The 15,497-nt window shown below is 35.3% G+C and overlaps 1 protein-coding gene across 1 annotated transcript; it reads left to right on the top strand.

Annotated features, from left to right (window-relative positions):
• Positions 1-10,942: 10,942 nt before the first annotated feature.
• Positions 10,943-15,038, top strand: LOC149797862 (uncharacterized). Its single transcript, XM_089962880.1, has 2 exons — positions 10,943-12,088; positions 13,776-15,038. The coding sequence occupies exon 1, from the start codon at positions 10,992-10,994 to the stop codon at positions 12,054-12,056; it is 1,065 nt and encodes a 354-aa protein (XP_089819006.1). The 5' UTR covers positions 10,943-10,991; the 3' UTR covers positions 12,057-12,088; positions 13,776-15,038.
• Positions 15,039-15,497: the final 459 nt, after the last annotated feature.

The following is a 15,497-nucleotide window of genomic DNA, read 5'->3' as shown; positions in this document are numbered from 1 at the left end:
GGGACATCATGCCCCAACATCTATATAAACTGCCACACTGTGGGCATTGTAGCGATATGACTGAAAAATGGTTAAAGCTACTTTTAACATCCAAATCACACACACACATTTACGATCCAGCCTGTCCATCCATCTATATATATGCTGATACATACATACTTAATGTAGGTTCTTAAGAAATGCAGGTGGAGATCTGAAAGATGGCATACGTAATAGGCTTCATAACTACACACTTGGGTCTTCCCATTCTCCAGTGATGCCCTTGGGTAAGCTCCTGGAAGCTGTTGAGAGCACCCTATAACCATATATTGTTTTAAAGGTCATATTGTATGCTGTGTGCATGGTGGATCAAAAAAGCATTAACAAAATTTCCATGCTAGTGTCTGCAATGTTTTCAAATTAACTATTTTATCTTTTAATAAAATGGATGAGGACAAAATTCTGTATTAGTGGAGACAATGACTCTATGCATAGGCTATATGTTGAAAAGAGATCGATGGAAGAGCAGAACAGAATTTATATGAAACTAACAGCCTCCTAAGGAAAGAATTACCCAAATATCTGCCTTATATGGAAGAACTACCAGAAATAACAGCATGAGATGCTAGTGACATTTTAATTCTATTACATGAGAAAGAAATTGTGCATTGCATTACTGTTGAAAATATCTATATTTCATGATGATTAAAATGTTGTGTACAAGTACTTCAATATACTGAATATCTTCTAAGTTCTATAAATAGCACCTTCAACAATCTAAACTAGACTGTATTATTACTGGCCATACTATTAAACCAGGCTTGTTGATGACAGCTTCAGAACAATGCAGTCTCCTAGGAACAACATTTTTACAAAAGGATTTCAAGTATAACAATGTAGAAATGCTACATTTGCAAGTAATATTATGTCATCAGAGATCAATGTAGTATTGTTACTACATCAGGTTTGGAAATCACAAAACCAGTGCCCTAGAAATAGGGTATTGTTACTACATGGGTTTGCTGAAGAGCTATGTAGTATTGTTACTACATCAGGTTTGGAAATCACAAAATCAGTGCCCTAGAAATAGGGTATTGTTACTACATGTGTTTGGGGGAAGGCTATGTAGTATTGTTACTACATCTGGCTTGGAAATCACAAAACCAGTGCCCTAGAAATAGGGTATTGTTACTACATGGGTTTGGGGGAAGGCTATGTAGTATTGTTACTACATCTGGCTTGGAAATCACAAAACCAGTGCCCTAGAAATAGGGTATTGTTACTACATGGGTTTGGTGGAGAGCTATGTAGTATTGTTACTACATCTGGCTTGGAAATCACAAAACCAGTGCCCTAGAAATGTGGTATTGTTACTACATGTGTTTGGGGGAAGGCTATGTAGTATTGTTACTACATCAGATTTTGAAGAAAAATCAATGCCTAGAAATAGGGTATTGTTACTACATGGGTTTGGCAGAGAGCTATGTAGTATTGTTGCTACATCAGGTTTTAGAGATCACAAAATCAGTGGTGGGAAATACTAGTACATTTACTTGTACAACAAAATTCACTTTACAACTTCTTGTGCTTCTTCTTATTAAACTTGATATTGTGTGTACAGGGTTTAAAATTCCTTTAAAAACGACAAGCAAGCAATTCCTTTTTTATTCTGACAGCCATGAAAGAATCGGTTAATTTAAGGTAGTTTATGTTACATACACATGCCACTAGATGTTAAGTTTGTAGGATTTTCATGCCTTTTAACTTTTCTTTTATTCCACCTCCTTTATTTGATTCAAAAGACATAATTAATGTGATAATTCAAAGGAGGCCAGCTTTTAATTCAGTGCAACAATACAACAAATACTTCCGGAAGTCAGTTACCAAAACACAGTTGGCACTTATTTAGGTTCTCAGAGAAACGCTCGCAGACATAGCTGTTACATGAGATTGACACATTTTATGTTTAATTACAAGGGGACACATTGCGTTTATGACGATTATACTTAATATGAACTAAAAGATAGAACTAGAACACAAATTTCAATTGATAATTCTTTTAATTTAATTTGTATTTATTTATTAAAGTACTGCCTCCACTCGGTGTAAGTGACATTTTCAATGATTGAAATTTCCTTACATATTGTTAATTGCAGTGAGAAATGTCATTTGGAAAGAAAATGTAAAAAATGTTATGCCCTCTTTTTAAATTTGATATTTCATAATGTCGATTAAAATTTCCAGGTCCTATCTACTGTTTTCAATGATAAAATGAGTGATCTATCAAAGATTCCATTACCAATATTGATCGTGATTTTCTTCAAGTTCAACAAATAGGGATCAATTTTTGGGATATTTACTGGTTAAAAAAAATGGGATCCACGCCTGACCCCACATTATAAGTGGGTTCGCTAGTTATCAGGGTGCGAGTTATCATGGTGTATGTTATCAGCACCCAGTATGACAAGGTTGTTATGACTATCTCTGAAATGCTTAGAGGATGGCATTACATTTTACACACACACACACACACATGTAAAACCTACAAAATGGCAATACTGTATATTGATTTTATCATCAGAATGGGGACATCTTTATTTTGAAAAATTTTGGGCGATAAAGATCTGTTTTACTATGCATGTGATATATAGGTGTCTTTTATAACTGATTCATGGTTGATTTCCAAGAAACAGTGTTTCAGAATTTTTACCATCAGAACAATGGAAACACAAACATACAAAAGGTGTCAGAAATTATTGGGGACATTCAATAAGTATGCATTTTGATTCCTTTTATCCAAATTCTGCTTTAATCTCATCTCATGCACATAGTTCCCTTCCATATTAACCAACTAAATTAAACATTTACATCATGTTTGATCTTTATATAAGTAAAAATGTATTTTCAGAGTATTGAAGAAACTGAGTCATCATAATTGTGTGAAAATACAGAGAATATGTTTCTTACTATCAAATGAAATAATCAAAGATCTGCATGCCGATCTTCAGTTAAACCAATTTTATCTGCAATAATACACATATATTAGGTAATAAACAATTATATAAATCAAAAGACGGTTTCACAGAATGTTTAATTGGTACCAATATGTTTTTTTAACTCTGCATTAATGCACAGAAATGATATTTAGACAGACAAAATCTTTTGTTTCCTCCCTTATTATATGCGTCTTTCAGTTGTACACTCAAAATTATATTGTGTAGCCAATATTGAAATTCATCGTGTTTTAAGATAAGTTTTGTTTTCATTATAATTTGTCTCCATTTTATTACCATGAATTACTTGTAGATATTATTTGCAATGGCAACGTTGAAGTTGTGATTGTTTTGCAAGTTTATATCTTTGTTAGCTATTAAAGTGTTGCAAGATACTGTGTTCCCCTTCACAACCTTCCTTTTTTATTTTAATTAAATTGGAGAAAGAGAGATTCATTATCCTTTGATGTTGTTGTTATAGGGTTTAACACCATTTTTCAGCACAAGATAGGCTATACATGGTGGCCAGTATTAATGGTGGAGGAAGAACCTGGGAAAACCCCGGAAAGAACCATCGACCCATGAGAAGCTACTGGCAAGCTTTCTCACATATCCATATTGGCTGAGCCCGAGACTCAAACCCATGCAGACAGAGGTGAGATGGCAGTGATCCATGACGGAGAGCGCTTTAGATCACTCGGCCACTCGGGGCCCCCATTATCCTTTGAAATAGTTTGTTATATACAAATACATTTTAGCTGACCCTACATAAGTTGGATATAAACATATTTCTCTTTAAAAAATAATGTAACTGATATTAAAATTAATTTTGTTGTCAGCTGTTTTCAGAACTTTTAAGCTGTTAATATTTGTTAGAACCCAACTTCAGACTGAACAAGGACAAGTATTTAATTTGCTTCTCGATCAAATTGATTCTCAACTCTAAAAAAGGTGAGTGTAGCCTTTACAGGCCAAGGGCTTATGGGGTACATACATTGGCTGAAAACAGGGGAAATAGCACTTGGGAATTAGATCTAAATCATTGACTAGAAAATATAACACGTTTAGTGCATCAAACACTGTGTTTATGCAGCAAAACGAAAATATTCATACAAATTTAGGTTGTTAGGACTTGCATGAAAATGGAAGCAATATACTTGCTAGTAAATAATAGTGCTACACAACATTGATGGAAAGTTCACTTTGTGGTTGGTAGTACTTAATTTACCAGTAATATTTTAAAATTATTGAAAAATCTGAATAACTGTAGATACAAGCACAGTAAACATCTAGAGTTTCCAGCATAAACATTAGATTGATCAAATATTTTTTATGTCTTGCTGATAAGATGACTTCTACTCTGCATTAGTCAAATTTTCAATGACTTCCCCTTCAACTTAGAAACGAGTATATATGGTAATGGCACTTTCTTATTGACACATATCTGAAGGTTGATTTGGTAAGTATGACTTGTATCCCTCTCCCAGATTAAACCTATTAGTGACCTACTGCAGTTCATAATTTTGGGGGTAAAATAAAGGATGAATAAGAAAGAAAGTATTAGATTTTAACTCTCCACTGTTAAAAGGAAGATATGGTCCAATCTTCAATTCCAGGAAATATCTTTTGGTCAGTATAATGACAACATTCAAGTGTCTCTTGGTTTCTTTGTCCATTGTTTGGTATTTTTTCTAATGGAAGCTCATGATATGATGATCCATTACATTAATGTTACAGCTTGATCAATTTACATTATTATTTAGCCCATAAAATGTTTCTACTTTATTGGTACTGCCTGTAATGATAAGATGCATCAAAGCAATATTTTTTTCTTCTGTTTTTTCAGGTGTTAACAGCATAGTCAAATTTTCAGTTCTAGATATTTTGTACACTAGTTTTAAATTAATCCAGATGTGTCTGTCAGAATGGATATAACATCATATTATGAGTAATTTCTGACCCATCACTTTATATTTCCTTACATGACATTGTTCATGGACATCTGCTTTATTAATTACAGGCTGTTGCTATAAATAGACTAATGTGGTCTCCATGCTGTAGAGGAACATAAAAACCTTCTGCATTTGCATTGTCAATTTTTAAATAATTCCAAGATCATTTTTTTTTTTTACAATATTAAAACCAGCACTGAATGTTCATTTGTTTGTTTTTTTTACATTTGACAGTAAACACAGAATCTTATTTCAAACTAGCTTAATTGAATAATATGATAATAGTAATTTGTTTTCTTTGATAATTCACTAGAATGTCACATTTATATTGTTTGTTGTACATTAGAGATATTGGAGGTCTGCAGCTTATTGGCATATTAAAACTTAAGGCATAATGTTGTTCTAGTCTTGATGTTTTTAATTAGCAAAAAGTGGGTGTAACAGTGCTACATTATCATCACCATTGTCATCTTAATCACAGAGTTCATAGGAATTATTTAACTAATGTACTGTCTCGTGAGCCAATTGTATCATTTGACCTCCATTTTGCTTTATTTGTTACAATGTAATTTTATTGGTAAAAGTCTACGGATCAGTAAAGGACAAGCTGTTATCTACTTCAGTGAAACTCTTCTATTGCATGATGACAGGCATTCATACCATCTTCAAGCTATGTACTGTATTGTGTTATAACCAGATGGGGTTCAGTCATCTGAAGAAACTTAGGGACATTTATCTGCTAGGTTCTAGAAAAATGGGTATTGAAAACTGGTCTTCAATTGGACACAGTGGTGATAAAATTTGTCACCATTAAAATGAAAATTTATGAAAATATTCAGACTGTATGTTTAATTTTATGCACAACTAAAAATACCGAATTGTTAGAGGAAAGATTTAATTATGCCTTTTAAAATAAAATATAGGATACATGAGTGCATGCATTCATTCCCTCTCTTACTCTTTCTCTTCCTTTCTCTCAAACAATTAAGCCACTATTCATTATTACCAAATATTCTACAACATCAAACTCATAACTAAAATAACATCAATATTTAATTTAAATATTTAAAAATATTTGTCTCTCTCTGTGGGGGCTATTGGGCTAGAATCTGATGTACAAGACTATGATTCCCAATTGGTGCTATGCTGATCCCAGCATTACAGTGTATATTCTGAGCTGATCCCAGCTCAAGTAGAACTGGTGCTAGGCTGATCCCAGCTCAAGTAAAATCGATGCTTGGCTGATCCCAGCATTTTAGTGTATTCTGGGCTGTTCCCAGCTTAAGGCGTGCTGTTTGCTACGCTGATCTTAGCATAATTTCTCAATGACCTACATAAAGTTCCATGGAATATGATCCAAAATTTGAATGACACAGATGAAGCTCTGAGGGTGTGGACTGACTTATTTAAGGATGTAGTCTTTAAGCATGCACCACTGAAAGTACATTGAGTAAAGAATGAAATCCATCCTAATTGGCTTACCACTGAAATCATAGATGCTATGAAAACACGAGACCAATTTAAGGCTATGGAAAACCATGCACAATATAAAGTATGGAGAAAAAAAATAACAAGTATGATTAGAAAAGCTAAAAAAACTTATTATCAATCATTGTTTGAAAAAAAAGAGCAACATAAACTCCATTTGGAAAGTCAACATGTTTATATAAATAATATTCTGTCTGAACCTGAAACAATTAGATATGGAGTACCACAAGGCTCAATACTAGGTCCATTACTATTTATTTTATTTATTAATGACCTACCACTTTTACTAAGGGACTCAACATCATCTACAGGTCTCTGTGCAGCTGACACAACATTGTCAGACATCCAAAACACAAAGCATGATCTCAAAATGTCTTTACAGGATGCCCAGGTAAACAAACTGGAAAACAGGTACACATGCAATGGCATGGTGGTAAATACTGGTAAAACTAAAATATTACTTATCTCACCACAGTGAAAAAGAACAAATCATGATAGTCTTATGTCTGATATGGAAGGATAACAATTTGCAAATGGTCTGTCTTGATAGACTACTTGATATTTTGGTAGATAATAACCTATCATGGCATGAACATATCAAACATATCAGTAAAAATGTCAGTTCAAGTTTATGACTTCTCAGCAGGATAAGACATTTTCTCCCTGAAAGGCACAAAAAACTATTTTATAAAAGTTACATACAACCCTATTTAGACTACTGTAGTACAGTATGGGGTAATTCAAATGATAAAAACATAGCAAAACTGGCACATCTTCAAAAAAGAGCATTGGGGATAATATCAATCCAGAAAGAAAGCAAGGAAAATTTAGCTGGTAGGTTAAAAATATTATCTATTAAAGACCAAATGTGTTTGAGAAAAGCCAAATTAATGCACAGGATATCCCATAATAGTGCTCCTGAATATTTACAATCACTATTCCAGTATAGGCTACCTGGTAATACTCCCCACCTGTGATCCATGTCTACCAAACAATATAAAATTCCTAAACCAAATACATGTAAGGAGTTATTTAAAAAAAGTTTCCAGCACTCTGGAACTCTGCTCTGGAATAGTATTCCAGTTGAGATTAGAAATGCCCACTCTGTGCAGCTAAAATAAATTCCTTTGTATGAGGGCCTCAAGGTAGATTAGTTCTTAGCTAATTGTGTTACCCTCTTCTAATAAGGTCATTATTATTATTATTATTATTAAGGACCATACATTGAGTGATACATTGACATGTCCATCTGGTTGTATTATCCATTTTTTCATTTCATACATCTATGTAACATACAATATCAAAACAATTCCAAAGATATTTTTACTCGATTTGTCAGATAAACTGCAATTGATGAAAGGAATTTCTTATGAACTGAATTAGTTATAATAAGAGGTAAAAGACTTGTAGCAAATTCAGTGTTAACAAGCTGAGTGAGGTATGGCATGTACATTGTTAATGTCATACGTAGAAACATTTGTCAGTTGAATGAAAAAGATGCCAAGGTGACATGCAGAATGGTTGCTACATCCTTCGAAGGTCTCTTGATTTTGTTTGTCTATTAGTTGATTTATTCCTAATGAATGATCTTTATATGTTGAATCATTGAGTATATGCTGATGTTGTAGCTCAATAAATTGACATTATATTTAGCCCTTGCAAAATATCCTAGTGTCTTTAGTATTACCTGTAATGATATGAATCATTCATTTTTATTTTACTCAGTTTTCTACAGTATTGAAGGAATTTTAAAATTAAGTTGTAGATTTTGTTCCAGTCATTTTAAAACGATTGAAAATGTATCTGTCAGAAACAAATGTCACTGTATCAATATAACAAAATAACATTTGATTCTTCACTTTACACTTCCTTACTTAACAGTGTTGTTGGGATACCTGTTTTGCTAATTACTAACTGTTGCTATAAACAGAGTACTGTGATATCCTTGTTGTACAGGTACATGTCTATCTCAAAAGCATCCAGCTTGTACACTGTAAATATAACAAATAGTAACAAATCAGCTGTATAATTTTTATACTCAATCCTGGCAAAGTATATTTTGAAAGGAAATTTAGGATAGAATACACATTTGTATATAGTTTTTTTAAATGTCTTGAAAATGGAGAGTTGTATTTTAAAACTAACTTCATTGAATAATATGGTAATATTAATTGGCTTTCCTTTACAAAGCATTATAATGTCTCATTCATGTTGTTTGTAGTTACAGAAGAAGCATTGGAGGTCTGCTGCCAATTGGCTTATTCTGGAGCATGAAGCTCTGTGCTATATATAGAGTGCTGGAAGTACTGTTTATTTGTCACATAGTGTCTGGAACAGTGCTACATTATCATAAAAATAATTGCATATTGGTTCAAATAATATTATATTTGGTGCATATTAATTGAATACAGTGTATTGTCCTGACAGCCAATTACATCCTTTGACCTCAATTTTGCTGATTTACTTTGTTCTGACTTTGTGGTACACATTGTAGATTTATTGGTGAAGCAAAGGACAGGTTTTAATCCTATACAGAAAGCCCTTTTTAGCACCATGATAGTCATCAAAATGGGCTAGTAAATAAAAAATTATGAATATTTATTCCCTAGGTTGAAAAAAAGTGGGGTGGTAATAGAAATGATTGGAAAATGAAGGACATCATTTGCATTTAAGATGTTAAATCTGTCTCCATTAAAAGAGAAATGGTGAAAACAAATTGCATATTTAAGATGTTACTTTTCCAAGAAAACCATGCATTGGTATATGTACATTCATGTCTGTAGCATAAAGAGTTAAATCATGAATACATGTACTCACTGATCAATCGGGTTGCATTTGTAGGAGTGAATTGAGATAATTGTATAAAAAAATATCACACGGAAGGATAAAATTCGTTCATGTTGTCATAGATCGTTGATACCTGTGACTGAAAAGACTTGTCACTTCTTAGGGTACAAATTTTATATGTATAAATAAATAATTTCGTTTAGCTTATTGCTTACAGACGTTTAGAAAATTGGTAATTGTGTGGTTGAAAATACCTGTGGCTGATTGTTGCACAAGGCTACCAGTTCCAATAAAAATTACAGATTTCCACATGTCCGCTTAATTGGACTGTTTTGGGAGAATTGTTTCTTAATACTTAAAGTATGTCTGATTTTCTACATAGAATGTGGCATCGCTCGGAATTAGCAGAAGAAAATATTTTGTACTATATATTCCATGTCATGTTGATTTACTGCTGACACAATATCTCTTGAACATCATGATATTTACCTTCTGAAAATACATTTTTTATGGCCTCTGATGTATAAGTTTATTTTTAAGAAACATCATTTCAAGTTGATATGGCAATGCACAGTTCCATGATCATTGATGATCTTTCAAGAGCATCATTTGCATGCATGCATGAGGTATGTCTTGTTGTATTATCCATTTTTTTCATTTCATACGTATATAACAATGGGATACTATATCACAACAATCCTAAGAATGTGTGCTTACTGCAGGTATATTGACAGATATACTGCAATTGACTAAAGACATGTCAATTAATAATAATTAAAAGTAAAAGACTTGTAGCAAATGAAACAATAATACAATGTAAACGACTTGTAGCTAATGAAACAATTGCTTAGTGAGGTATGGCACACACATTGTTAATGTCTTAGAAACATTTGTAAACCACTGTTATTGTTATAGTCTGTGTGCTTTTAGTCTTTTGATGCTACATATTCAGTACAGTGATATCCGATGTCCATATACATGTTGTTCTGTTGCATGTATGGTGTGTGGGTAGTATGTGAATTGCTTGCATTGCAAGCATTGAATTGCACGTGCCTAACATGCAACCAACTATTACATTAACAAGCTCCCTGATCCATTGTTCACTCTTCCAACAATTCTCCAGGGGTCAACTTCAACATTTCTGGGTGTAATAATTTACTCAATACTTTGTAAATTGTATCAAAGAAACTAACTATTTCACTTCCCCCATAAGTGCCTCGTGATCCCATGAGATGAGATGACGCTGGTCACGTGGTTGGTCAGAGAACAACGGTTGCATGAAGAGTACAGTTTGGGAGCAAATTAAAGAAGAAAACACCAAAAATTAACAGCGTAATATACGACTGCGGGAGAAAAGTTTGGCAGTCATCAGGTTTGTGCATTCCGAAGCACTAATTTCCGCAAACTGGGTTGCACCTTTGCAGAGGCAAAGTGTTGCAGATAGTTTCCCAACTTTTGCGAGTTTTCAGTGAACTTCAGTGTCAAGAAAATGGAGGGTGCGGACCACCCAAGGCAGTTCCCAGAGGGGACAGGCTTAATGAGTGAAATACTCAAAAATTGTCGCAAACGCAAAGGAAACGTCACAGATGATGTGAGTACGGTTTCCGGTACGGGTCTGATGGGGAAACGAATGCATTCGCCATCAGCAACTGCCACCATAGGTATGAGGTCTAGTGGGGCACATGCTGGGCAGCTGGGGAAAGCTACATTAAGTCGACCATTCCGACAAGAAGACATGACGTCATTGTCTGATACTGGCGCAAGTCACGTGATTTCCGCCCAAACAATCAATATGGCTACCCTGGATAAAGAATTGGCCATGCAATGTCAGTTGTGGACACAAAACGCGGATGTTGTGTCCAAAATGCATGCGCGCATGACAAAAATGGAACAGATCTTGGCGAGTGTTTCTAATCAAACCCAAATGCCAAACACATCAACTGCGGTTTCTGCAGGATCGGCACACCTAGGGCAGTTTGGAAAGGATTTGGACACTGTGCACGATAAAGGGGACGTCGACTCGGATGTGGATGTTGCAGGTTTAATTATGCCAGATGCAGATTCAGAGGTCAGTGCAAATGATGATGATGATTTGTTTACGGACTTGGAAAGTTTTGTCCTGGAACATCAAAAAGCTGGTCCAAATGTGGATGACAAATTAGCGGAAGTCCTCAATAAAGGACTACGTTCTGTGTTAACCTCCGACAAGCTAAAACCCTTGCAGGAGAAGTATCCCAGACCAGGCAATTGTGACAATTTAAAGGTGCCAAGAGTCAATATTGAGGTCTGGAATGCAATGTCAAAACAGGCAAAGAGTGTGGATATACTACTGCAAAAGTTGCAAACTCAGTTAGGGCAAATTTTGGTCCCTACCTTAAGGGCATTGGAATTGTTCAAAAAGCATAGAAACAATCTTCGAGAATTGCCGTTAGATTCAGTTAGGGACCTTGTCATGGATACTTTTAAAATGTCATCGTTTTTGTTCAGCGACTTCAGTTTTAAGCGTCGTGACTTAATAAAACCTGAGCTAACCGACATGTATCAGCCCATCTGTGCTGCATCGAATCCCATCACAGACTGGCTTTTTGGAGATAACCTGAATGGGCAGGTAACTAAGCTAAATGAATCCCAGAAGGCTGGGATTCAGCTGCTGGGAAAAAAGCAACAAGAAGCAGCAAAACGTCAGGTGGCATCAAATTTTAAAAGCAATGTACCTTTTTTAGGACGTTCTTATTCACGGACCGGACACCTCCGGCACCGAAATTATCAGGGGCAGCAAAATCATCGCTGGAGACAGGGTTTCAAAAAAGTCCAGAAACAAGGAACTGGATTTCTCAAACATCGGAAGGATCAGTAAGATCTTCCCAGGCTATTTGTATGCAGCCTCATGTAAGTACATATGTTTCTTGTATGATCAATACACCTGACAATTTTGTTGCTGGGAAAATTTCAGCATGGTTTGATGCATGGCAGAATATTACTTCAGATCCTTGGATTCTGAATACTGTGAAAGGCTATGAAATAGAGTTTGAACAGCAACCTGTGCAAACGTGTATACCTGACCAACTTAAAGTCTCAATAACTGAAGAGAAACTGATAAATGCTGAAATTAATAATTTTCTTGCAAAAGGTATTATTCGTAAAGTTTATTCAAAACCTGGACAGTATTTTTCAAACATTTTCATTAGACCTAAAAAAGATGGGTCTATGAGACTTATTTTGAATTTAAAACAATTCAATACAAATGTTGAGAAGATACATTTTAAAACGGAAACTTTGAAAACAGCTGTTAATGCCATGAGAAAAAATTGTTTCTTTGCATCTGTTGATTTGAAGGATGCCTACTATTCTGTTCCTGTGGCTCAGATACATAGGAAATATTTGCGTTTTCAGTGGTTTGGGAATATATATGAATTTACCTGTTTGCCAAATGGTTTGGCATCTGCACCACGCGTTTTCACCAAGCTACTGAAGCCAGTTTTTGCATCATTGAGACAAAAAGGGTTCACAAATGTGGCATACATTGACGATAGTTGTTTGTTAGGGGCATCTTATGATCAGTGTAGGCAAAATGTTATGGAAACAGTTCGTACATTTGATGGCTTGGGCTTAACCGTTCACCCCAGAAAATCTGTGTTTGAACCCACCCAAAAAATAGTATTTGTTGGATTTTTGCTAGACTCTGTCACAAAGACTGTCCGACTAACTCAAGATAAAGCAGACAGTATCGTTGCTCATTGTTCTGACATATTGCGGAAACGGAACATCACTATTCGTGAATTAGCTCAACTTGTGGGAATGCTTGTTGCTTGCGAACCAGGAGTAGAGTATGCACCTTTATATTATAAAGATCTAGAACATGAAAAAGATAAATACTTAAAGATACATAAAGGTAATTTCGATGCTTATTTGTCTCTTTCGGAAGAGAGCCGACAGTGTATATCTTGGTGGATATCTAATGTGTCCGCCAGTTATAAAGTGGTTTCACATGGTGAACCACAAGTTGTCTTGACCAGTGACAGCTCCCTTGTTGGTTGGGGGGGGGGAGTAAATCATACAACCAAAGCTGAAACAGGTGGTCATTGGGATCAAGAGGAACAACTGTATCATATTAATTTCTTGGAACTGAAAGCATGTTTTTTGACATTACAATATTTTTGTTCCAAAGTGACGAACACACATGTGCGCATCTACATGGATAACTCTGTAGCAGTTTCATATGTGAAAAAATGGGGGGCCGCATTTCTAAACTGCATAAATTATCACGTGATATCTGGCTGTGGTGTACAGTTAGGGGTATCTGGTTAAGTGTTTCTCATTTGCCGGGAACACTAAATTGTGATGCAGATAGATTGTCTAGAAACATAAATGATGATTCTGAATGGAAGTTAAGTGCTACAGTCTTCAATGCAATCATTAAAGTGTATGGGCACATAGATGTGGATTTATTTGCTTCCAGGCTAAATCACCAAGTTCCGAGTTATGTTTCATACCGACCTGACCCAAAAGCTATAGCAGTTGATGCTTTTTCTTTAAAATGGAATTACAATCGTCATTATTGTTTTCCACCTTTCAGTATGTTGGGAGCAGTGCTGCAAAAAATGGCCCAAGACGAAGCAGATGTTATTTTGGTGGCACCACTATGGACAACGCAACCCTGGTTTCCGAGTCTCCTGCATGCTGTAGTCGGTCCTTGTTTTCTACTGCCACGTCCACAAGACATTCTACACTTGGCACACAATCCACAACGACGACACCCCCTCCAAAAATTGAAGATGGGTGTTTTTCACTTATCAGGACAGCACTCAAAAGTCAAGGATTATCAGAGAGGGCTGCCTGCCTCATCATCAATTCATGGAGGACATCAACTAAAAAACAGTATTGGGGTCATCTCCAAAAGTGGATGCTATTTTCAAATCAGCGACAGATTAATCCATTTGACCCACCTGTGACTATTGTTATAGAGTTTTTAACAGAATTAGTAGATAGAGGTTTAGGTTATAGTTCTGTAAATACAGCTAGATCTGCAATTTCATCATTAGTTAGTCTTACTTCTAAATCCAGACTCGGCAAGAATGTTTTACTTAAGAGATTTATGAGAGGAGTGTTCATTGCAAAGCCTTCATTTCCAAAATACACTTTTGTGTGGGATGTGCGGCTTGTGTTTAACTATTTTCTCTCTTTACAAGGCAATGACCAATTATCGTTACAGGAACTTACTATGAAGTTAGTCATGCTGCTTGCTTTGTTGACAGGACAGAGGTGTCAGACACTTCACCTTATGCAGACAAATGGCATTAAATTTGGTGTAAACAGTGTACAAATACACATTTCTTCATTGCTGAAACAATCTAAACCAGGTAAACACCTGGAACCTTTTGTTTTTTAATCTTATCCTTTTGACAAAAAATTGTGTGTTGTTTCTTGTTTACAGTGTTATTTGCAACGGACTAAGCTTTTGAGAAATTCTGAAACACAGTTATTTATCAGCACACAATCGCCACATAAAAAAGTTGCCAAAAGCACAATATCAAACTGGATAAAGACTGTTATGAGAAAGTCTGGTATTGATACCGCAGTTTTCCAGGCTCATAGCACAAGGTCTGCATCTGTTTCTGCAGCCTGTGCAAAAGGGGTACCATTGGGTACAATTTTGAAGGCAGCTGGCTGGGCTGGTGCCTGTACTTTCAGGAAATTTTATAAGAAGCCTGTTACAGACCAGACTGAATTCAGTACAAAGGTTTTGTCTGCATCCAGAATTGTATAATGGTAATGAAATGTACATCTTAATTTTGGGTTGTCTGGTTTGATATCAACATATAAAATTTCTTCTTTTTCGGGTTTTAGTTGTTGTTAATCAATTCCATAAATGGAAGCCTCGCTCTGAAATCTCATGGGATCACGAGGCACTTATGGGGGAAGTGAAATTGATAAATTAAACAAGACTTACCAAGTCGAAGTTTGATTGTAATTTCATGAACCCCATAAGTGCCTTAGTGATCACATGCCCACCCTTAATACTTCCCACCCAATAACACATTGAGGCTTCCATTTCTTTTGCTCTCAAGACTTACCAACCACGTGACCAGCGTCATCTCATCTCATGTGATCACTAAGGCACTTATGGGGTTCATGAAATTACAATCAAACTTCGACTTGGTAAGTCTTGTTTAATTTATCAATTGTACATCAGAATACTACACAGTGCTGGGAATTTTTTAGTAATTCCATTGTGATAATTTTATAATCATTCTGCACCTTATCATTTTGTGAATTGTCCACATGTGATAGATTCGTT

The sequence above is a fragment of the Sinohyriopsis cumingii genome, chromosome 6 (genome assembly GCF_028554795.1).
Source record: "Sinohyriopsis cumingii isolate HCF-2022 chromosome 6, ASM2855479v2, whole genome shotgun sequence".
Taxonomy (NCBI): Eukaryota; Metazoa; Mollusca; class Bivalvia; order Unionida; family Unionidae; genus Sinohyriopsis; species Sinohyriopsis cumingii.
The sequence above is the reverse complement of the archived record's forward strand: the minus strand, read 5'-3'. Positions and strand labels throughout refer to the sequence as shown.